The following is a 25,330-nucleotide window of genomic DNA, read 5'->3' as shown; positions in this document are numbered from 1 at the left end:
TGCCCACCACTCCATTTTGCAGAAGTTGATGTCAAAGAGTAAACTGAGAATCAACAATAAAACAGGCTCCACTTATGTCATTCTTATAAATATATAAGTGTATCTCTACAGTATGGGGTGACAACAGCATGTATGAAAAAGATGCATAAAAATCTCTGTCTTGTCAATAGGGATCGTTTGGATCTCTGTAGGGCAAGAAACAGTGAAGTTCCAAAAAATATTTCCTACATTTAAAATAAAGCACAGCAATGAAATTCAGAGTACAGTATTAGTTTTAAAAGTAAGACAGGAACACTGACCTGCAGTTGATCTCCCCGTTGATCCATAGCTTGTTGCACATTTTCTAATGCATTCTCCAGCTCCCACAAATCCTCTTGAACAGCAGGAGACAGACCACTTTCAGTCTGTAGCTGCTTCCCTCGAGCAATTTGCTGCTGTACATCTTGCCTCTTCGCATGGAGCTGCTTTGCTGTTTTCTAGGAGGAAGTGTTTAAAAGGACTACAGTAGAAGGTGACATAACTGTCTATTGAACTATAGCAGCTCACATCTTCCCTCATGGCAGACACCTAGTATTAATTAGAGTAGTGGTCCCCAACCCTTTTTGGAACCGTGGACCGGTTGGGGGGGGCTCCATGTCTGTGGGGACATGTCGCATGCATGGGAGGATGTGTAGCGCTCACAGGGGGCTGTGTCCCACCCCCCCATGAGCACAACACCCTCTCACAAGTGCAACATGTTCCCCCCACAAGCACAACACCCCCAAGTGCGACACGCCCCCCCAAGCCTGACACGCCCCACCCACAAGCACGACACACCCATTGTGTGTGTGTGGGGTGGAGATCTGTCTCCACAGCCCCACCCTGAGAAGCCCGCGGGCCGGGGGTTGGGGACATCTAAATTAGAGGACTTCCCCCCCATGTATCAAAGAAGAGTTAATAAGCAAACCCCCTCCATAGTTTTAAAATGCCAGGATTCTGTTGCATGGAACTGAATGGTGCTTTGCAGACCAAGAAGCTGCTGCATGGAGCTGAGATTTGCTTTGCAGACTAGGAAGATGTTGTCTGTAATGGAGCTCTGCTTTGCTGCCGGGGAATCTCTCCACTTACATTTCTATCCTGCAAAAAAAAAAGTCCAGATCACTACAACAGAAAGAGGCACTGTGATACAGGGATCAGTGTTGGACCAGCCACTCTTTCTCAGTGTTGGACCAGCCACTCTTTCTCAGCCTAACCTTCCACAGACAACAGTGGGTCTACATGGTAGAAGAGGAGAAAGTAAAAGGAGATCTGAGTACTTTGCTATGATTTCCTTTTACTTTCTCCTCTTCCCTGCTTTAGCCTCAATTATTGTCTGTGGAAGGTTAGACTGAAAAGAATGGCTGGTCCAACACTGTGATCCCTATGTCACAGTGGCTCTTTCTGTTGTATTGATCTGGGCTTTTTTTTGCAGCCTAGGGAATGTTGCACTGAGGCTTACTCAGATGGAAAAATATTCAGATTGGTAAGAATTACTCTTTATCTGACCACTTTGTTTTGCTGCCTCACTTTACTTATATGTCTCATTTGAAAGGAGGCCCCTTCCTGAATACATGTTTGGACTCTGGCCTGCTATCATGATCTAGAATCTACATTTAAACAAATGCAAATGCATAATTGTTACTGTCAACTTCATTGACTGACTTTGGTTGATACATCAAAGGAATCAGGAAAATACAACAACAAAACAAAACAAAGTAAACTACTTCAGGGAAGGAACGAATATGACAATGGAACTGATCACCTCAGGAGCTGGTGGGTGTTCCAGTGCTGGAGGCATTCAAGAGAAAATTGGCCAGCCATCTGTCAGACCTGCTTTGATTTGGATTCCTGCACTGAACAGATGGTTGGACATGATAGCCTTATAGGCCCCTTCCAACACAATTATTCTATTATTCTATGCTACTTTTTTAAAAAAAAACATAGCTTGCTACTGTAGCTTGGCAAAAGGGCTCTTTCCAGCTGTGCCCTGTACATTCAGAATGAAGGCCATACTTCTGTATATCTCACTACAGTAACTTGTGCTTCTGACAGCAGACTCAACTCAACTTGGATGTTTTTCAGGGCAGCTTTCCTACCTGGTGATACTGAAGAAGTTGCTGGGCCTGTAATAAGCTTTCAACATCTAAGATTTTCTCAGCCTCTACTTGAGCCTCTTTTGTGTTTGTGATTAGTTCTTCCAAATGACCTTTAACTTCTTCTGTATACTGGACACAGTCACCAAGGACACTCAATGTCTTCTCAATCTGTATTGAAGACAAACAATATAACTCTCAGGAGCCTTACAATGCCAAGTAACAAATACATTTTAATATAAATAATTTATAGTTCTTAGTTTCTGATATGGTTTGTTTTTTCAATATTGTAAGCCACCTTCAATCCTTTTTAGGAGAATAAATGGGTCTAAATATTTTAAATGAATTAATATTTCAGTGGGAACTTTCATGGATTTAAATCCACAAGGAGCTGTTTAGGGATTATTAATCCATATTAGCACATGTTAACAGAAAACATTCTTCAAATAGCGATTTTTAAGTAGTAATATCAGCAGCATTTACACATAGGACAATAAGATCAAGGGACACTCCACCCCGTAGAGATGTGCAAAAAAGATTAGGGAAAAAATAAGGGAAGTAAAAAACAAAGGAGTCCAACAAAGTCAGAGTTTGCACAGTGGCTACAGAATAATGAGTGTTTTGAGTAGGGCACAGAAAACTAAGTGGAAAATGGAATATATTATATTGGAAAACTGTGTGATTGGTTTGCTGCCCAGAGCTTTGGATATGAGCATTTCACACTTCAGTGTTTTCCTTCAGATCTCATTAGTATACATGTATAACTTATGGAAAAAAGTGCATATACATATTGCACATCCAGCAAAAAAAGAGTATTTTCTGTAATGTCACGGATCACAGCAAGTTCTGCACTGCAGAAAAGACTTCCTTCAATGTGTTCTACACAACTGTACTGTCTAATGAAGAAGCATATTTATGAAAATGTGCAGAATGAATACACTGTGGATTATAGAAGCTGAGGTTGAAATAAGTATTGCACATATTTCTCTTGAAATACAACTAAAATGTGCAAATGTGTGAAGACATATTTTCCTGTAGCTGTAAAGCATTTACAAATCACATGTGGAAACTCAGAATGCTTAGCAGATTTTATTAGCTGTTTGCCTTCTGGCCAGTGGTATCTAGGCATAGCAACATACTGATAAGAAACTGGTCAAACTTAGAAAGCATGGTTATTTTCTTTAAGGTTATGGCTCAACTACTAGAACAGAAGAAAGTGAAAGCAATTGGTTAGAACAGAAGAAAGTGATTTGGTTAATCTATATGAGCAAGTAAAAGAAAGTAACCCAGCTCCTTATGCAACGACAGTGAAGTTACACTATACCTCTGCCAACAAGGTTAAGAGTCTCTTAAAATTATTAGAAAGTTCAGAAAGCTCATCTCCTTGTTTTCTGGCTTCATTCTCAGAAGAAATTTCAGTCAGTGAAGCAAGCTTAGATTTCAACCAGATAAGAATTTCTCCTTGTTTGCAAGCTTCCTGTCTGATTTCCTGAAAGAGAATCAATATAGAAATTAGATATTGACAACAAAATAATTTTTAAGAAGCCTCTTAGACAACTGGGTTTGTACCAATGCACATGGATACTCATCAAAAGCTTCACCACAGGGTTGCCACACTAGGCATGTATATTGCAAAAAATGGTAACCCTGCACATACTTTTTTTAATTACAAACATATGACCTGAAAAGCATCACAACTGCCCACAGCTACACATACATGCAGAAACACATACAACACATGCAGAATTGTATTAGGATGTGCTGACAACTACTACAAGATGAAATTACTGGTAAGGCCACTGTTACTCCCATTATCAGCAGCATTATTATTAATTTAGATATTTCATTTATATCCCACTTTTCTCCCAAAGCAGCTCACAAAAATGCTTTAAAAAGACACTAAGTTATAAAATGCCATTAAGCATATACTAATAATGAAAGTCTATTAATCTAAAAGAAGAAAAAAGCACTAAAAGGGTAGCATCCCTCCTTAGCAGCTTCTTTCTCTGCAGCCTGCAGCATTGTCCAAAAAAACAAAACAAAAACAAAAAAACCCACCTGTCAAAAGATGCATCTCTTTCCTTATCAACAGAAGTAGGGAGTGGGCTGGCCTTACATGCTGTGGAAGCTTGTATGCACATAGTAGTGTGCCTGTCAGTTCCAGCTACTAGGAACATAAGAAGGAGACTGCTTTCCAGTTTGGGTTTCCCATAGACATCTGGTTCACCAATGAACCATGGTCCATGATCTGATTTTGGCACAGATCTTCTTATGGTCACTTGAATGCACATGCATCCTCTAATTCCTATGTAAGTTCTTCTGTTATCGGAAACTTGGTCATATGTGAAGCACACCATAAACTTAAGTGCAATTTCTTCAACAGGGGCATACTAACAGTTTACCTGAATGGCTCTGAAGAAAAAAACTATGTAAAAGATGTAAAGTATTATGCATTCTGCCAGTTAACCGTAAAAGACAAAATTCAGCCTGTACTAAAAGACTTTGCAATTCTCAGAACTGATTAATGCTTTGTGCAGAGACTCAAACTATAGATATAGTGTGTATCTGTGGTCTCATGCACAGAAATATGTGTTAAATATAATCGCCAGCACCACTACGTGGGGGCATCACTAACGGAGACTGCATTTGCACTATCAAACAAGTAGCAGCATTTGTTCCTGCACCATCTTTGTTTTATATCATAGATGTGCTGTTTCTTATTCACTTTTTATTATATTAGACTCCTGAATGCCCACATTTTTTCTACTGTAGGAAGAACTCAGGCAATCAGTCAGGATAACTAGATCTTTGATATGGTGGCTTTAGAATAGAAGCTAGGGTTGATTTTATCCCACTCCTTCCTAACATTGCCTCTGAAATCAATAATTCTATACTATATGCAGAACTGTATATTATATACTATTTAGGGAACCTGCATAGCCCGGGAAAAGTTATCTTTGCATAACAAATTTTCTTGATTAAGCCAAGAGACTGTACTGTGAACATTATGTCTGAGCAGCAATTTTCCACACAGTAATCATGGTCATTTAAAACAAAATTCTTGCAGACACTATTGGCTTACATTTAGCAAAACAACAGACAGATTCTTCTTAAGGCAAGCCAATATTTTCATTAAACTACCTCTCTCTGTATGATTAATCAAAGTAATTGCAATGGCTTTTCTCTGTCAAATATTTTCAGCAGCTTATATAAATCCTATCAAAGTTCTGCAGTTTCTTCTAATGATGCAGATATACAACACTATTTGTATTACTCAATTCACCTTTGCTACAAGCTTATGGTTAAGGTATAGATGATACCAATGGGTCTTTTTTGTATTTGTACCATCACTTTTCTTCAACCATCACAAGTCAGCCTCTTTCCATCATAAGTAAGAAAAAATTCCTTATATAATATAATTGTTGTAAATATACCTCTATTGAGGCTTTGAAGTGTTTATATTTAGCAGTATCAGAAGCACTGTGATTAATCTTTGTAAGTTCCATCTCCCTTGTTGATACCCAGCTTTGCAATTCAGAAAATCTGAAACACAGATACATTAAAAATAAGAAATAAATAAACAATGATAAGTATTTGTATATATTTTAATGGAAATCAAAAAATTGACATTTAATAATAATCTTAGAACTGCATCTTGCTATATAGAAAAAGGGTTTCTGATTGAATGGAGGAGTATTTCTTTTTTTTTTAATGGCTGAATATGTGAAGTAGACATATTTGAAAAACATTCTGACTACTCATACTTTACTAATCCAGATTCATCACTTCTTCAGAGCATATTTGATGCTGCTTGCAACTATATATGTATATAAGATTTTTTAAAAACCTCTACATCTGAGAATTAATATTGTCTATTTCTCGGGATGTACTTGATTTGTAATTGTTATTTGTAATTGTTATTTACATACCTCTACCAGAGCCACACAAACAGTACCTTTTCTTGTAGTCTTTCCATTTATCTGGGTGGTCCATTAACTTCTTGTAGGTGCTGCCAAGCCGTGATTTAAGTTCACTGAGATCTTTTTGACTAATTTCTGAGGTATTTTTAAGTGGATCCCACTCTGGTAGTTTCAAGCACAATTCTTTAATCAGGTGTAATCTTTTCTCACATAGCTGTAAAGGCCCTTTATCACCAAAGAACAACTGAGGGCATAAAAGAGAAATGATCGCTAACAGTGTGGACATGGTTGGTGTAAAATTAAAGTATCTCGTGTCTGATGTGTCTTCATGAGTCTATCTCTCTTTTAAGATGCAGTCCTCTAGGACAGCGGTCCCCAACCTTTTTAGCCCTGTGGACTGACTGGGGAAGGTGGGGCACACCCCGTGCTGCTGTGCATGTGTGAAGGAGCAGGAGGATGCTCATGTGAGTGGCATGGCGCTCAGGAGGCACTCGTGTGCATGCGCTAAAGGGTGGGGGAGTGCTCATGTGGACACAGGCACGCACATGTGCAAACAGAATGTGGGGGGAGTTTGTGTGGGGATGGGGGAAGGTCTGTCTCTGTGGCCTGGTCCAGGTCAGGCCACAGACTGGCAACGGGGGGTTGGGGACGTCTGCTCTAGGATACTCCATTGCCCTCAAGATGGAAAGTTGCTATGTGAATGACTACAAGTACCTGGGGTCACTTGTGGCCTGGCAGAGACACTTTACCCCTTCATCCTCCCCATTATCGTAGCCTACCAAGGACAAGTATCCCAAAAATCATTTGGGAAGCTTACCTTATGTTCTCTAATTATTTTTTCACTGCTCTCCTTGGACATCAGGTCTTGCTGGCGAGCTAGTTCAGCATGACATTCTTCCATTGATGCCAGGAATTTGCTCTTTTCCACTTCTATTTTTAAACGGAGCAAATGGTATGGGGCTTCTGACTGGAGATCCTGCATTCCATGAATGTGGGACAGTAGTTTAAGGGAAGAATGAATTAATATGTAGAAACCAATTCCATTTTAGAAAACAATTTACATATAATATGAAAAGAGAAAGAGATAATGAAAGCTACATGATCCAATAGCTAAGAAAAATATGCATATTTTTGCTACAAAATTGTAAAAATATCCTCCAATTAACAAAATTATTTATTAGAAATATCATCCACTGGGCCATCTTATTATAAGGAAGACATTTTCAAATGTAAACAGTTCATTTACTTATTAAATTATGGATTTTTACCAATATAACACAGCAGTTCTAAGACGATGATATGAAACATAGGAAAAGAGTAACAAAATGGTAACTTTTAAAATATCTTATACAGTAGAAAAGGATATTTTTTCCAATTTACATGTGGAAGAAAACCATCACATTACATAAAGATAGCTACTTAGATAGTGTTGATTCAGGAGTTACATAATAATATCCGCCTTCAATTGACTCAAAATACTAACCTTCCATTGCTTATGCAGTTTCCTAACAGCTTCCTGAAGTGTGTGCTGTTTTTGCTCAGGAAGAATGTCAGTAAGTTCATCACAAGCTTTCAGGAAAGCATTTAGCACCCTCTGATCCAACTGACTGAAAAAATCCTGATTCCGAAAGATAATGGTCATAACATGAATATTGTTGCTATGGAAAACACAAAGGTCACCTTCAAAATCTCACACTCTGCACTTTAAGCACAAAGTTTGCACTGCTGCTGTTCAGGCTGCTGTTCTGAATGATATCTGAGCTTTCTCTACACCTACACTTACCACATACCTCCACCACAGTCATGCTACTGTTCAAGGGCTTTCTTCTTACTCAAAAGTAAGCACATGAAATATGATCCATATTGGTCTCTAATGAGGAGAGGAAAGGGGCTAATCTTTTGTTCCTTCTTGTGGTTCAAAACCAGAATGGATGATGTGCAATTTATATAGGAGAAAAGCCCCCTCTGAAGAAAATGGGGTGGGAGACTTTAAAATCCAGTGAAAATTGCAGATGGGAAGGCTGATCCAGATCACAGAAGAGGCTAGAGGATTACAACTCTTTTCCATGCCTAGGGTCCCTATTTGAGTTGGGTCCCTGTGGTTTTATTTATACACACTGTAGCTGTATGCTGTGTAAGAGAGGTTTTGTGTGGTTTGCTTATCCATAGGCATTTGTAGCTACTGTCACTGGTAGTTAGCCACCTTCACCAAGAGTAAGGTGTCATTCTTGTCTAGAGTATCCTCCACAGTCAACAGGTACATAATTCCCATTACTATGTTGAATGTAAAAAAAGAATTATTTCACTGCAGCCCTAACTGTATTGCTTTTAGCCACACCAATTCAAAAGACACAAATGTGTTCTTAAGGAACAGATGCAGTAAAGGTGCTGTGATCTCCACATGCTAAACTAGACCATGCTCCATTACTAGTAGGAAAAGCCTTTTACCAACCCCACAGTTACATGTATAGACCACAGTAGACTGGGGATTGCTCAGAATGGATGGCCAATGAGTGTCTCCTACAGGCTTATCAATTTGTCTCTGTTCTATTTTTAAAATTAAACTTTTATTTTAATATCTTCACACTACACTGAAGTGTAAAGAGTAAAACTGTACAGAGGGTAGCTACTGAACAAAACAAAACAACAAAAAGGGCATTGCTACACTAGCATATTTTAAGGAAGAGTTACATCTTCCTGCATAAGTCCACCACCATGATGTGCCCAGAGGGGAAAACAGCAACCATATAACTGTCGGCAGATTATTTCCCCATAATGCCAAACTGTATTATGGGGAATGCACCCCAAACATATGCAATATTTAGGGAAATCTGTTATACAGAGACTGAAAATGGCCCTGTAGGCTTCAGACACAGATATATATTTAAATCAGTTTAAATATTTAATGCAGGGTATTTATTTGTGAAATTATGTAAGTTAAATAATTAATGGAAGCTAAAAAAACCAAAACAAATAAGCCTACATGCACACAAAGGGTCCTTTGAGTACGCACATCAATTTTCGGATGCCTGGTTTCCTTTGTTCTCAGAGCTATGGCTTTTACAGACACATATGTATTCTCTTTTACCACCACATACTTAACTTTAAGTATTTAACTCTCAAGTATCTAGCACTGCAGTTGGAAACTACCAACTGAACCCACATCACAGATGAAGGCCTTCTACCATCAAGCTTCTAAAACACAAGCACATCATATGGCCCCGTGAAAAGCAACAACAACAACAACAAACAAACAACAACAAGAAGATAAGACATGGCTTATTTGTTCCCTTTTTTCTGAGGAAGGTAAGGCAAATTGAGATGCTGTGACTAACCCAAGGTCACCCAGTGGGCTTATGGTTGCATGGGAAGTTGAACTGAGTCTTCTGAATCTTAATCTAGCACCTAATACATTGTACTGTCTCTCTAAACTTCATTTGCCCTTCATGATATGTCAGCAGCCCAAAGTGATTCTCTCTCTCCTTCTCTCTCTGTTTGTGTGGCTTGTTAAAAACCAGTCTGTGAGAGATGCTAAGAGGCTGCAAAAACCAGCAAATAATTGATGTTGTCCAACTCAATTTAGCATGTCTAGAAGTGACTTAGCAATTAAAAAAAAATACTCAGGAAATACTCAGTATAGTTGAAAAAGACTCAACAGACACATTTAGAACAGTGTTGTCACAATATTGGTTTCAGACGCTAAAATGTAGTGGTGAAATCTTTCAACATTCTGCAGTGCTTTGTTGAAATGATTTCTTCTTGGTATAAACGGAAGGAGCAGGACTGTGTGTTCTGACACTTACTGGACTGGTCCTTGTTATTGTGAGATTTTCAGATGGTGGAAAGGCTGGGTGTCTCTGCAGCATGCATAATGCCTTCAAATTATGGGTTAGAGTCTTGGCTATTTTCTTGTGATTCTGTGCTATTTTTAGCTGAACAGTACTAAATATATACCACTAACATTTCCATAGGAACATGACCAAAATCAGAGTTATACCCACAGAGTGTTTCCGAAGGAGTTCTTCAGGATCACCTCTTTCTTTGAGACACGAATTGGCAATCTGCAGAACACTGTCTAATTCTGTTTTAGATGCTTCAAATTTCTTCATCAAACGATTATTTGCTTCCACATTTTTCTTCCAGTCACCAGTCTTCTTGATCATGTTCTTAATGTTAAGGTGAAAACAGAAAAAAAAAAAAACACAATATTTTGTCCAGCATTTAAACATCCTGTTATACAGTAAACATTTCCTTGGTGGCCACTACAACTTGAGCACTTTGACTCCCCCTTTTCTCACACCCCATACTGAATATTGCCACTGCTTCCAGTGCATGCTGCCCAAACACTCCTACTGTAAATAAGACTGGGAATAAGTAAGAGTGGCTAAACCAGTGGCCAATGGCATGGTGGGCAGGGGAGAGACCAATAATGACAACACATGATTCAGTGCCGTAAACCCTACCTAACAGGAAATGGGAACAGGAGGTGAGAAGGAAGTGTGCCAAATTTGGGACAAAAAAGTTATTGACAGCAAATTGTGAAGCACCTTTTCTTCTTGCCCATTTTTCCACTCCATATTATACCTCCTCAGGCAGCTTGCCTTGACAGCATTGCATATCATTAGTTTCCCCTTTCTTGTTGCTGCTTTCTACTTCTCCAACACCAAAAGTTCTTAAGTGCCATTGCTTTAAACAAAAGCAACATCACATATATTTCACTGGCATTTCAGCTTAAATTTACAAAGTGCCCCTCCCAAAAAATTACCTGAAAAGCAGTTTGAACTTCTGTGACTTTTTTCTGAAGCACTGAAACACTGAAGTGACGTAGCACCTTACTTGAATTCACAAACTTTGCAATGTTTTGGCTATTTCTCTCAATCAATGACAAAGCTTTCTTGCAATTTTCTTCATATGCTACTAGATCCTAAAAGATTATGAAAGGAAAGAAAGCCCAATATACAATTAAGGATATTTTTAACATCCATTAAACCAACATTTAAGGAACATTTACAGTAAATGTTCCTGAACACTTATGGAAAGGAAAGTAGTCAGAATAACAAACAATGTATTGATATTATTGACTAGATAATGTTAACAAGGCATTTTCCCTTATAATATAGATGTTACTAATGACAACTCAAGGGAACCTAACTTTAAAAATTAAGGCTATAATCAGAAATTAAGCCTATACGTGCTGAGGTACAGCTTTTTAACATTCACTTAAGTATTTCTAATGAAATAGAACTGAAGCTTGAATATTGATTTTTGCAATGTCCAGCTACATGTTTAAAAATATTTTTGTATATCTCACTGAAATGAAAGGACAAAACAATATTTTCCTGCCCTCTGATTCATGTGAAGTCACTATGTGTACCTGACTCAAGTTTCTAGGTGAGTCCATTCTAAAAGTCTATCTTGACCTGGGAATGTTTTGTTTTTCCACAATATTATTTACTAGCAAATAACCATCTTTCACCAGATACAGGACAAGAAAGTGCATTCTTCACAGGTGAGCAATCTTCACTTAAAAATATGCTGTCTATAGAAGGTTATGGCTGGGTGCAAGCCCCTCCTGCCAGCAGAAATGCCCTTCTGTCTGCAGAAATCTCTTCTGCCACCTGATCTCAGAAAACTGCCAGCAGAACAGACAAGATGGGTAGAGGTAGGGCAAGATGAGGGAAGAGTCTTGTTACTTCAGATCCAAACCTCCTCTGGTGCATGGCCACAGCCATAATACCAGAACAAACGTAGGAGTTTATTAAATCCCTAAGTCCCCAAACAGGGAAGAATTTGGACAGCTTCAGCTGGCCTGGTGTCACCTCAGCTCACCTTTGGCTATCTTGGTGAGGTAGGATTGTGTTCAGGGCCTATAATCTCATACAAAAGTACTTGGAAATAAGTCTTATTGGACTCAATGGAGCTTACTTCTAAGAAAAAAAAATCTTAGAACTGCAGAAATGGAAGTGACCCTATGCATCATCAAGTCCAGCCCACGTCAAGGGGGCACAGTGGAGAGTGGAACCCCAAACTCTGCCTCTGCAGCCAACTATATAAATCACAAAGCCTTCCAGCAGTTTTATGAAGATCCCACTCTTAGGCTTCAGTTCTAAAAGTAGACTTACCTAATGGTAAGCACCACAGAAATCAAGAGGATTGTTGGGAGAATATATTTGACTAAGGATTGATGGTATGATAGGCATGAGGCATCTCACCTGTTATTACTGCTATCTATCATCAGAAGATAAACAAACCCATGATCAAAGCAACAAACGAAATGTTAGATGTACAGTACACAGTACATTAAAACACTGCCAGTTCTAACAGTAGCCAAAATCCTATTGGACGTTTATGTGTGAACAAAAAGAACTCCTGAAGTTGCTGAAGCTAACATGCTAGGTGTCTGCCCAGCGTGTGACTGGATACACAATCAGGCAGAACAGCCACTGTGCAATCAGCTCTTCATCAGCCAGACCAACTTCCATGGTTTCTCTTACCCAAGAGTAAATATAAAATTGGATTCTGATAAAGACAATATACGTAAAGTAAAACTTAAATTGTTTAAGAAAGTGTCTTTATTATGATTGCAGGAAAGATTAGCAGCCCTGAATTATCAGTCTTTCCTAGCCCTGCTACGTTAATAACTGAACATGGGGAAGCTTACAGCCTGTCTGTCTTCTAACATAGCCCTGTGCTTCTACTATTTTGGTTGTATGCTGAATTATTTGTTAGTGTCTGTGTTTAAGTATGCGAATACAGCCTTGTATTAAATTTATCAGTCCTTAATAATGGTTTAAATAAGTTTATTTTTAAAATTTCTATGAAATATACCTGATGTTGCTGTTTGAAAATGTCAGCAGGCTGGGTTTCAGGGTTTAATACAGAAATAATTTCATTGATCTTTTCAAGAGATTCATAAAAATTTGTTATTTGCTTCTCTAATTCTTCCAGGTGTGGAAGCAGCTGTTGAGATTCATAAAGAACAACTGGGCATGATTCATTTACCTGAAAGTGAAAGAAAAAGTATTTTTAAATTCAACCTGTAACAAAACTGTAAAAACAACAAAATATACCAGTATTTACTAATTTTTATGTATTGAGATTATTTGGTTTTAAAGGTAAATGAACTTACCTATGTGTGCTAACAATCTAAAGTTATATCACCATCCTAAAAGGCTTTAAAATAGTAACATGTTCTCTACAAGATTATTCATTGCACTCCAAATGTAATATACAGTCACTAAATATCACCAGAACATTTGTGTGGGCGAGATGTTCTTCAGCTGTCTTATATTCAGCTCCCTCCTCACTTTCTCTCCCACACGCTAGCCTACAAGCCTCATTTTGCCTGTCAGTGCAGCTGATTTCTCTTGGCTTTATCTTTCCTCATTTTTATTGCAGTCCTCTTTTTCCTACCCTTTGTTTCACACAATGCTTCATGTTCTTCCTATATTTAATTTTTTCTGTTTATACAGTACAGTCTAATCTCTAATGGGATCTTTATGTCTACACACGAAAGGTGAGATTTCCAGAATAATTTACACAACAACATTTCACTGTAACTTCCTTTTTCATCCTGTTTAAAATGTCTCCAAACCTGAGAAGTAATTCTGCTCATTAAGTTAAAGACTAACAGAAGCTTTTGAGATTATTAGAAACTGCAAAACCATAATGACAAATGGCTGGATGCAGAATGTTCTGCAGAGATTGTTGAAACCCAACAACAGGATGAAGGCAGATTTGGATCCTTCTACTGGCCCCCCACCACAAGCTGACCTTTTCTAGCTTAACTGTAGAAATCCAATAAAATAAATAAAATAAAACAAACAAACAAATAAATACCATTTACCAATTAAACCCCATCTGTTGCCATGAATATACATTGCAGCATCCAGAGCTATTGGGAACTATTGAATATTTAATGCTCATAGTCTGCAACTGCTCTGGGTGCTCCTGCCCATATTAGTACAGTGCCTGAGGAACATCAAAAGCAACGTCAGACCATCTGTGGGCTAACCCCGTAAAGGACTGAATATATGAGAAAGATACAATCATTAAAGTTGTAGCTCTTTACAGAGTGAATCCCAGCAAACTCTTTGGGGATTAGTTTTGGGTGGACAGAATGGTCTTGTCCTATTCTTTTGGCTAGTGTTAGGACAATAATGATCAGCTTTTTCAGCCCCTGTCACATCTGGCATTGGAAGGGTCCCCAGCATATGTGAACATATAATATGCATATCTATACATGAACTAAGATAGGGAGGACGAGGGTTTAACCTCACCCGGTCAAACCTGTGAAACGTAGTTAAGGTAGGAAGGCTGATTCAACATTGCTGAGAAAGGGGATGGCTAAAGATTAATGTCACACTTGGCTGTTTCATGTAGAAACACTGATGCCAGCTGCTTCAAGGTCACTGCAGAGAGCACAAGCTTTAGTTTCCTCCTCCTTGATCTAACATCAGCACCAACCATGCTTTGGCTGGAGCAAGGAGTCTGGGGCCCACATAGCAGACATCCAAGGGCTATACGCAGCCTGGAGGACACAGGGTACACAGCACTGCTTTGGACTTTGGTGTACTCCTAGAGAAAAAATATTCATTACCTTGCTGAATTGCCCTTTAATTCTTGACATTGTTGCAAGCATTTCATTGACTTCCTCTTGTGGAACTTCCTTGGTAACATGTTGTGCTGTCCTTGTAACCATTTTGTACTGAGATTCCATTACAGGCACTTTTTGTGTAATGTCCTGCAACAATTTTTGTGACAATAATTATGCATACAGACATGCACCTTTGTTTTATATTTTTAAATATAAATTTTGCTTCCTGTACAAACAACATTCAAACTCTAACAGAGCTACCATCCTTTTGCCGAACTATATGAATTAACATTCAATACATGTGAATCCAGGATTTGTTTTTTTTTTAAATCAACATTTTTTGTAAAGTCTGCTCAGAAAACCCATCAGTGTGGCATTGTTCACCTTTATCCCAAAGTGGGTTCATGGGATTAAAGACGTGTGTGACAAATCTCCTTTCCTACTTTGAATTGGAAACCATGGTTTATATGCAAATGAAAGTGAAGCATGACTGAAGATATGATTTGTAGAGGGGGTAGGTAGGGAGTAGAAACATGACTTATATCCATAGCAAGTAAACCGGCACACACTTGCCTCCATTTCTTGAACAAACATTTTTACATTTAGAAAGGACACTTCTAAAGGTACACGAATTTTCTTCTTTGCTTCATCAATGAAGGCAGACAAGGAGACAACACCATCCAAATACTCCTTCCTTATTCTGTCTAACTCATCAGTCCGAGCATACTATGAAAGTAGAGAAAATAGAATAATAGAGAAAATGGAGAGTTAAAATGGAGCTCTAAGTATTTCAGGAACAAAAGTCTACATTTCATTCAATATCCTTTTATACTGTTCTCTCAAAAGATCTCTTCTTGACTAAGTTGTTTTTGCAATGAAAGGAAAAGAATGTAAGTATAAGTGGTATGATATACCAGATGGGCGGGATATAAATCAAATAAATAAATAAATACATGGTTTAAAAAGGTAAGATGTAAAAGCCTTTTTATGTGGCAATGGTTAATAACTATGGGTACAAAACACCAAGGACAAACCTGTTTAACTTGCATAAATAACTCTCTCCATCTTCCATTCAGCAACAGCAGCTGTTGTTTCAAATCTCTGGAAATGGTCTCATCACATGTTTCAATCAGAAAATTACCAGCATCATTCATAGCTGTATGCTGTTGTATCCATTGTGGTAAATGCCGGAAAAAATCCTAGGAAGATGACAAATAGCATTGTTGAAAATGTTAAGCATGAAGATGTCATGCCACATGAAGATATCATCAACATGCATGCACTACTCCCCCCAAGTTCCTCTAGAGCCCATAAGTTTACAACAAATTTTTTGGGGTAGGGTGGGCTGGGATAGAAAAAGGAAGAAAATGTCAATTTATATTCTGGGACTCTGCAATGAGTGGGACGTGGTCGCGTTGCAGGTTAAACTGCAGAAGCCTCTGTGCTGCAAGGTCAGAAGACCAGCAGTCGTAAGATCGAATCCATGAGACGTAGTAAGCTCCCATCGCTTGTCCCACCTCCTGCCAACCTAGCAGTTCGAAAGCATGTAAAAATGACAGTAGATAAATAGGTACCACCACGGTGGGAAGGTAATGGCGTTCCGTGTCTAGTTGCACTGGCCACGTGACCACGGAAACTGTCTTTGGACAAACAATGGCTCTATGGCTTGGAAATGGGGATGAGCACCGCTTCCTAGAGTCAGACACGACTGGACTGTCAAGGGGAACCTTTACCTTTACTCTGCAGTGATTTTAGTTTTGTGCTTTTGTTTAAACGTTTATCATCTATTCAGTGTATAGAATTGTTTATATAAATAAGTAAATATCTTAAAGTCAAAACAAAGAAGCTTCAGAAAATAAACTCATTCTTGTAATCTGGAATTTCACCACTTAGAAAACTAATTTGCAAATATATTTCAAAATCTGACCTAAAATTTCAATTCCTGTTTTGATATTTAATATCAAGGTTGTCAGTAGCTCTTTGACCTTTAGACAAGGTAGATGAAAGAAGAAAGGCTGTGTGGTCCTTCTATAAAATCCAAAAACAAGGCTGTGGCTTATCTTTACTAGACTGTTAAGGTATTACAAGATTTATTTTTGGATTTTACAGAAGAACTACAAAATTTTCTTTTCCATTTTATTATGGAAAAAAGCTGGCATAGCCACTCAAGGCATGATCTCCAACCACAGTGGAGAGACTTACCACTGCTGAAGCTGCTCTGTCTGTGGACCCCTTTGCTCTCAGTCACTGGCTAATGCTTTCAGTTTGGCTCCTGCTAATATTTTTTTTGCTTAGTGTGTCACAGATATATGATTCCAACTTCTCTAATACGGGAATTGCCATATCTCTGCATACCTCTGCTTCCAGCCAAACAGGAGATATATGCTTTGACAGAAGGCCAGGGAGAATGCATTAAGTGATTGGACACCTTTTCTCCGTAAGAAGAAAGGCAATTCATCCCACATTGCCTGAAGTGAAACCATACACTTGAAGTTGGCATAAGAAACTTAGAGCTTCCATTTTGGGACATTACTTTTACAGAGATCTTGGCAACACAAAGTCAGGATAATTTTTAGGACTATTATTATTATTATTATTATTATTATTATTATTATTATTATTATTATTATTATTATTATTATTATTATTATTATTATTATTATTATTATTATTATTATTATTATTATTATTATTATTATTATTATCCCACCTATCTAGTCGATTAAGACCACTCTATTCTTTTCTCCCTCACCCTCTTATGTTTTGCAGTGCTCAGCCTGATGTTGGGTCTTGCTGAGCTTGAAAGCTCATTTGTTTCTAATATTTCAGTGATTCAACTTCAGTATCATCTAGCCTCTCATTCAGGAGTCTCGTGGTGCAGTGGTTAAACTCCAGTACTGCAGCCAATACTCTATGCACAACCCAAGTTCAATCCCAGGTAAACTGTTCACGGTTCGCTCAGACTTCAGTCCTTCTAAGGTTGGTAAATTGGGTACCGAGCTTCCTTGGGTGGGGTGGGGCAGGCAATGTGAAGCCTGCATAATTAAACTACTGTATTTGCCGGCGTATAAGATGACTGGGCATCTAAGATGACCTCCCCAACATTTCCACTCAAAATATAGAGTGGACAGCTCTGCTGCAGTGGCGGCTGCGGCTGCCCAGGGTTCTGCCCGGACTCACCCTGGAAGTTCGGCTGGCGGCAACAGCGGAGGAGGAGGAGGAGGAAGAGGAGGAGGAGGAGGGGAAGTGGCTCTCCAGCAGCGGGCGGGCGAGCAGGCAGCTAGCTCAGTGATGAGGAGGGCAAGGAGGAGGGGAAGCAGCCAGGTTGGCAGCGGAGGAGGAGGGGAAGCAGCTCTCCAGCAGCAGGCTCTGGCTGCTCAGGCATGGCCAGCTCTGCTTCCCTCCCTCCGTCCAGACCGACCGCCTGCCTGCCCACCTGCCTTCCTCCCCGACCGGCGCAGCCCCACGTCACTCACTCAGTGGTGGTGGCGGCTCCTTCCTGGCCCAACTGAAGTGCACCCGGCGTATAAGACACACACCCCATTTGGAGGCATGCTTTTTGGCCAAAAAAAGTCATCTTATACGCCGGCAAATACGGCATAAACCGCTCAGGGAGTGCTTTAAGCACTGTGGGGTGGTTATAAGCAGCACACTTTGCTTCCCCCCCTTTTAATTCTGGATTGTATTACTACCCACCTACATACATACCTACCTACCTACCTACCTACCCGTCTCTATCTGTTTGTCACATTTCTCCCCATAGGGGACCCAAGGTGGCTTACAACAACTAAAAGTATAAAACAAACATCAATTTTAAAAATGCTGCATAAATATATTAAAAACAAGTAAACCTATTCTAACATTAAACTTAAAGATTAAACACAATTATATAACTTTAAGAACTTATATGGCCCACCTAAGTGTTTCCTACTGCTGGACTCAGGCCGTGTAGCTCATATAATTTTGAGCATTTGTTAGGGGCATCAGCACAAGGACTGCTTCTGCCTTTCCCCCCCCCCCCCCATCTGGTGACTGATGCCACTAAGAGCTAACAGGTTAGTAGCTACAGTTAGTTCCATCTCAGTCTATTGGTGTTGTACATTATGCTGTATGGATAAGGACCTTTGTTGACCAGCAATAGCAAACAGCTACAGTATTAATTTAGAGAGGACTCTTGCACCCCACCCCACCCCACCCTGACTTACCTTTTTGGCATGCTCTGGTTGATTCAACATTTTTTCAGCATCTTCCAACCAGGCTTGAAGGCTGGCCACAGTACTGTTGTACCGGTCCCAGTTAGAAATAACTTCTTCTAACATGCTCTTCACACTTCTCACCTCTACTGACAAATGCCTCCACTGTGTTGTGGTCTCATTCATGAATCTTGTAACATTCTCTATTTCGTCCGCTGAAATACAGGACTGGATTTATATTTTTACCCAAGAGAAAGGACTCTCTCAATATGTAAAGAGAAGTAACAGTGTGAGCTGATTAATAGAGATAAAACATTTTGATTGACTAAAAATGTGCCCTAGTTATTCAGACAGTATATCCAAAATGAGGCTGAAAAACAGGGTTTGCCTAAAACATAGCTACTAGTGTCCTCCCCAAAAGGAAAACACACTATTATCAATGCAATCTTAAGGCAAAGAAATGGTGTACTTCCACTTCAGAATAAAATATAGAAGGAATATCATAATGGCTGTCAAAGCATTTCATGTCTGAAATATATCTGGTCCACAATGTACACAAAATTAGAAAGAGAAAGCTCCATCAGTTTCGGTTTAGAAATACAGACATGTGTGTTCTGAAATTAACTGAAGCATATAGTAAATCAGCCCTTAAATAGAAGCATTTTAATTTAACAGGATTAAAAATGAGGCTGGTGGAGGACCCCTCTGTCATGGTTAGAAATTCCTTGCTCCCATAGGATTCAGTGCAACAATGGAAAAGGTTCCATAAGCTTCAGTGCTACATAGGCTGCCTACTGTGTTAGTAAGAATGTTGCTCTAAAATATCTTCCTCTAGTCACTCAGGCCCTCTGTACGCACACACGCTTGGACTGCACTGCTGTCCCATTGCTTAGCAACAGTTCAACCAGATCACACAATTAAAATGGAAAGCAAGAGGGATTAAAAGTGTTGCTGAACAAATATTACTGCTACTTACGTGAGCCATTCGTTTTGGCATACATCTCAGCTGCCTTTTTCAGGATCTGATATGTAACTTCGTACTGCTCAAAAAATTTGTTGTTTTCTATAACAGTCTGAAAAACAAGCAGATTGCAATTGGCATGAACAACAGGATTGTTATTTTTTACTGGACAATAGGTATTTTATACATGGCCATGCATGTTAAGAGTTTCCTTTGAGCAATATGAAAATAATATTTCCTCTTAAGATTTCTTTGTTTACAAAATAATTAAACAGTAATGTCTCTGAATGCTAATAGTCTTGGTACAAAGTCAATTTTTGGAAGAAAAAATAGTGAAGCTTTTAGAAAACTTTGGACACTAGCTAAATTATCAGCTACTAAAATGATTGCTATTTTCCAATTAGTATTGTATAGATGAAATGAACGAGCATCTAATACTGTTTTAAACCAAGTCAGATCACAGGGCCATCTGGTGTGTTGACAGACAGCTTTACTCCAGTATTTCCAATGAGTTCTTCCTATCCCTACCAAGGGGTAACTGAAGATTTAACCTACTTGAAGAGCATGCAGATTATGTATTTTATTGCTATGAAGTGATGTAGGGGAGTTCAGGCTCATAGGGACTTTCTGAATACAGGGGACTATAACATTATCCACTCTCTCAAGCTTCCTTGCTTTCTCAGAGTTTAGCTTCAGTCTTCAAAGAACTGTAAGAGAAGTGGATTTTCTGAAGGATAGTATAGTGTTGCAAGCTCTCCTTCTTGTAACACCTTTGCATTATCTAAGGGTGGTTGAGTCTCAGATGGGCAATTAGGAGCTATTAACTTTACAGAAGACCAGCCTCTTGTTTGTTCATCTGGATTGATCCATCTGCCTGCATTTTTGGACTCTCTAACAGGGCTGGATATATAAGGAGTGCCAGAGTACTTCCAAAGTATACATCAGCCCAATCAATCAAACATTAGTCACATTTAAATCCAGTTGATTTTAAACAGAGAGGATTAAGAATGAACTTTACTCCCCCACCGAGTCACTGGGATCAGAAATGCTCTCCTTTGGCTGGACAGAAAATGTACAGTACTTATATGACCTGGTTTTCCAAAATGTAAATGCTTTTAGGATAAGTTGCACTAAGTGTGATAACATATAAGTTATTAACACTGTGTACTAACTGAGGAGTTGAACCTGTATAGATGGGGAAACTGGCAGCATTATATCATAAAATGCTAACTAAAGCTGTCCCACTGCCTGAGGCACAAGAACCACTATCACTTTTCCCATCTTTGCAGCCATAGCTGCCTCCCTTCAATACACTTTACTGATTTTTTGCTCCAAAAAAGCAGCAAAGTGATTCTGCCTCCTTTATGTAAAGATACACCAGCTATTTTGAGCCGTTGCCATGTCTTTACATAGAGGATGGGCAAGATAGTAGATGGCAATGGTAAGGAGGAGGAGCCCCTCAGCTGAGTGAGGAGGTGAGGAAGAAGTAGGGGGCAGGAACCACGACAGAGGGATTGGGAAGAGAGGGTAGGAATCAAGGTAGCAGTGGGGCAATTCTGGTATACTGTTACCTAAGTTGTCTGTCACAGTCTGTATAATGACTGGGCTAGCCCAGTGGCCCCCCCCCCAAAAAAAAATCATGAAAACATGATGTGACTGATCTGCAAATCCATAAAAGCATTTTGGTCACATTAATAAATTATTCTGGAATATATTTTGGTATTTAGCACTCTTCAGCACTGAAGAATGGCTCGAACCGTTTTCCTTACATATGAATAAATGTAGTCAACAGTAGCAACAACAAAAACAACATTTACTTGCCTTAGTTTCCTATGAACAAGGATACCTAAGTTATATGAGGCTATGGAGAAGGAGAAGGGAGAATTTGTAACTGAAAGGACAGGGTTTTACATCCTTGTTTGATGCTAAAACATACTGACCCAGGTCAAAAGGAAAAGAACTACAGCGTTCCAATCATTCAAAGCTCTAATCTACTCATCCAAGTGTATGACAGCTAAAACAATAGAGAAATAAAGGGCATCTTTTCACTTCAGTATACTGGGCAAAATCTCCAGAAGCAACTCACAATTCTGAATGAGCATATTTATTTTACAGTCATTGCAAGATTGATAGAGTCCTTTACCATTCATTTCCTTATCTGGACATGTTCCAGCTTCATAATTGTCACGAACTGCCATAAGCAACCTTATCTGATTTTGAAATGCACAGATGACAAAATACACATTAGTAGTCAAAAGCATTTCAACTATTTACATGTTTATTCACCATGGGTTTTCAAAGGGGGTGGTGTTTATTTGTTTTACTAGCTTATTGATAGACTCAAATCTTTTCTTAGATATTTTTGTATCTAAGAAATATATACTGTATATTTATTTATAGTATAGTATTATTGTATTTTAATTGAATTTTAATTGTTGCAAGCCGCCCAGAGATCTTTGGGTAGAGTGGGCGGCATATAAGTTAAATTAAATAAATAAATAAATAAATAAATAAATAAATAAATAAATAAATAAATAAATAAATTTATAGTAAATGTATCAACCAAGTTAGGTGCAGAGTTACAGTCTTGAAGTGATTTCAGATCCATGGCTTTCACTTACCTATTCTTTTTAAAATTCATTTGTTTCAATTATATGGAAGAAAAAAAATGATCATGAGAGGAAAAGACAGCTTCTACCATCATAAATCTTCATACAAAAATATTCATTGGACAATAGGTAACTGTTTCTTTCACCTGCTTAACTTACATACAATTTCAATCCCATTTTAAATGGGGGGTTGGGGAAAAGAACAAGATGCATCTGCCCCAGGCCTCATATGGGGAAGGGACAATGGATTCATGCCTGGGAAGTGGGCTTCATACCCACTTTGGTTACCACCTTCCATGGCAACCCGACAACATGTGATGGCTGGATGGGTGGCAGACAGTTCAAATGAGGCAACGGTATGATGGTGATGGTGATGATTTCATATGCTGCACCAATATTATTCTGCTGCAACCAATATAAGCAGTGGCCTTTTTGTATCCATTATCAACTTCTTTTTCAAAATAAAACTTTGAAGGTTAATAATTTGTAATTATTCTGGGGACAGGGAGGCATCCAGGGTTATCTCACCCAGGTCTGCAAAGACTATGAGCAGTGTAGCATATGCATCGACTTATCACAATGTGGGCTCTTTATCCATGTCCTTCTAATTCTTTTTAGAGTAAAGTATGTCAAATTTAGCAGAGGAGCAATATTCTGTTTTCTTTTTTAAAAAAAAATTAAAAGTTTTGTAGTCATGACAAAAATGAAATGCAGGATATGAATTGGATTTTAAAAAAACAAGCAGAAGAAATAATATTTAAACTTAAACAATGCATTCAAAAATAAAACAGGGCAAACTTACTATATAATTTTGAAGAAGTAGTTCAACAGATTCTCTCCTTCCATATTTGATAATCCATGATTTTAATTTTGATTCAGCAAAGACCAAAAGCGATAACAGACGATACTTCAGTTCTAAGAATTCCATTTTCAGCAGATGGAGCTCAGATGTAGAGGCAACAAAATTAAACCTAGATGGCAATCAGCTATAGTTAAATAATGTAACATTCAATAAACAGACAAATTAATTATTCTGGCTGCAAATGTAAAACCCAATGGGCACATTTAATATTGCATTATCTTTACTCAGCAGCTTGCTTACTAATAGCAAAGTAATTAATAGTTTTAAAGTGTGGAAAGAAGAGGCATACACCCAGTTCTAAACATGTTTACACAGAAGTGTATCCCATTTAATTCAGCAGTACTTATGCTGTAGTATGTATTGTGAGGATTACAGCCTAATTCTTTCCATTCTTGGGTCTCCTATGATAATTCCCAAAAGTGTTGTTACATAACATCACTCCTCATGATCAATAGCAACAAGCAGTTTTCCTCCTAATTCCTTCAAACCTATATCTTATTTAATTCCAAGGAGATCTCCACCCCCCCACAACTTATTTCAGGTATCAGGAAAGGGAGGAACACCATAAAATACTTGCCATTTCTACATATAGCTATTATAAGCCAAGAGACACTGATTTTAAACCTGAAATAATAGAAAGCAAAGGGTCCTTTCATCACTGGATTATTTAAGAAAGAAATCAGACTTACCTCTCTGCCATGTCATCTAGCTGCTCTGATGGAACAGGGACTCCATTGACTGATTGAGCTCTATGAATCTCCTGGAATGTCTTTTTGTAGCTATCTACGTTTTTAAGCACATCCTGATTTCGATTTATTTTTTTAATTTTAAAGGAGAGAGTGAGGAAGAAAGAAAACAGTTCACAACAGGTACTGGTAATAAGAACAATTTTTAAAGCTGCACAGATGACTCAAATGCGTGCAAGCATTTGATCATGCTGTCACATTTATATGCGAGGTAAAGCATTTATAGCAGCATGAGCTTCCAGAAAACTAGAGTGCCTTGCAAGATATTGTGCTAAAGCTGTGCCTAATCATTCTGGCACATTTTAGAAACAGGCAACATGGACACTGCCTGAGCCACTTAAAAACATGTTGCATGAACTATCTGTCTGTCTACCTATCTGTCTATCATTGGCTGAGAAGAAAACCGACAGCAGGCAGCTAGAAACATTTTATGTCTATAATTTCCCACCTCCACTACACTGACTGCAATGTCTACACATTCACCTGAGCTAAACCTCCCTACAAACCATACAAATTCAGATATTTTCATGGTCTGTGCATAAAGACCTCTGACACATGGAGGAAGAGCCATCAATGACTGTATTTTAAGTCCCAGGCAGAAAGAAATGCACTTTTTAAACCCATGCAATTGGTAAAATACCTAGAGTAAGCGTGATTGTAAGATTTATTCTCTGTAGTATCTAAGCAACAGTGCTCTGCAAGGCTCAGTGGAGATTATTTATTAAAATGAATCATTAGCAATCATCATCAGCAAAAAGTATCCGCAACAATACTGCCAGTATGTGATGATTTGTTATATAACCCTTGCTTAATATGACTAGCTTGCACAGGTACAAATAACAGATACACAAACTCTTATTTTTTATTGTAAAAAGTATTTTGAAATTGTATTTTTTCTTCTTCTCCACATCTCCATGTGTTTATTTCTGTGAACAAACATATACATATATATACATATTGGATGTCATGTGTAATCCTTAGGTGAAAGGCACACTCTAAATCCCATAGACCGACATGAGGTGGAAGAATCCACTAGTGAAGAAGAGGTAAGTGGCAACATATACTATGCAAGACAAAACACTAAGGTATATCTGTTGTAGCTGACTGGATAGTTGAGTAGGCTGGGACCCAATCCTCCACTGTACCTCCTGGAAGAAGAACCAGCCTGTGGGGCCTTAGGCAAATTACACACTCCTAGAGTGCCATCAGAAGGAGGAACTGGTAAACCACTTCTCAGTACTTTATACCTAGAAAACCCGGTGGTTGCCACATGTTGGAATCAACCTAATGATGATGACAGTAAATTACTCTATAGAATTACTATAATTGTAA

General features: G+C 38.5%; 1 protein-coding gene across 11 annotated transcripts in view; it reads right to left on the bottom strand.

The window, feature by feature from the left end:
* SYNE1 (spectrin repeat containing nuclear envelope protein 1) overlaps nt 1–25,330 on the bottom strand; it is a 350,189-nt gene that overhangs the window by 237,523 nt on the left and 87,336 nt on the right. For 10 of the 11 annotated variants that reach the window (XR_013540562.1, XM_078383243.1, XM_078383244.1 and 7 more), the window contains exons 1-11: nt 14,631–15,353; nt 12,860–13,033; nt 10,797–10,955; nt 10,033–10,197; nt 7,515–7,649; nt 6,849–7,007; nt 6,067–6,275; nt 5,546–5,654; nt 3,436–3,600; nt 2,115–2,282; nt 300–476 (exon numbers count right to left, since the gene is read on the bottom strand). Coding sequence is in view for 10 of the 11 variants with exons in the window: in XM_078383243.1 (XP_078239369.1) it covers nt 300–476; nt 2,115–2,282; nt 3,436–3,600; nt 5,546–5,654; nt 6,067–6,275; nt 6,849–7,007; nt 7,515–7,649; nt 10,033–10,197; nt 10,797–10,955; nt 12,860–13,033; nt 14,631–14,750 (1,740 nt within the window). In the remaining variant the exon portion in view is untranslated. Of the gene's footprint in view, nt 1–299; nt 477–2,114; nt 2,283–3,435; nt 3,601–5,545; nt 5,655–6,066; nt 6,276–6,848; nt 7,008–7,514; nt 7,650–10,032; nt 10,198–10,796; nt 10,956–12,859; nt 13,034–14,630; nt 15,354–15,661; nt 15,827–18,832; nt 19,036–19,796; nt 19,894–23,192; nt 23,362–23,941; nt 24,055–25,330 lie in introns of those variants that run through there. The other variant, XM_072995212.2, reaches the window with a different exon arrangement.

This window comes from Pogona vitticeps, chromosome 1, assembly GCF_051106095.1.
Source record: "Pogona vitticeps strain Pit_001003342236 chromosome 1, PviZW2.1, whole genome shotgun sequence".
NCBI classification, from domain to species: domain Eukaryota; kingdom Metazoa; phylum Chordata; class Lepidosauria; order Squamata; family Agamidae; genus Pogona; species Pogona vitticeps.
Note: the sequence above shows the minus strand (reverse complement) of the source record. Positions and strands in the feature narration are given on the sequence as shown.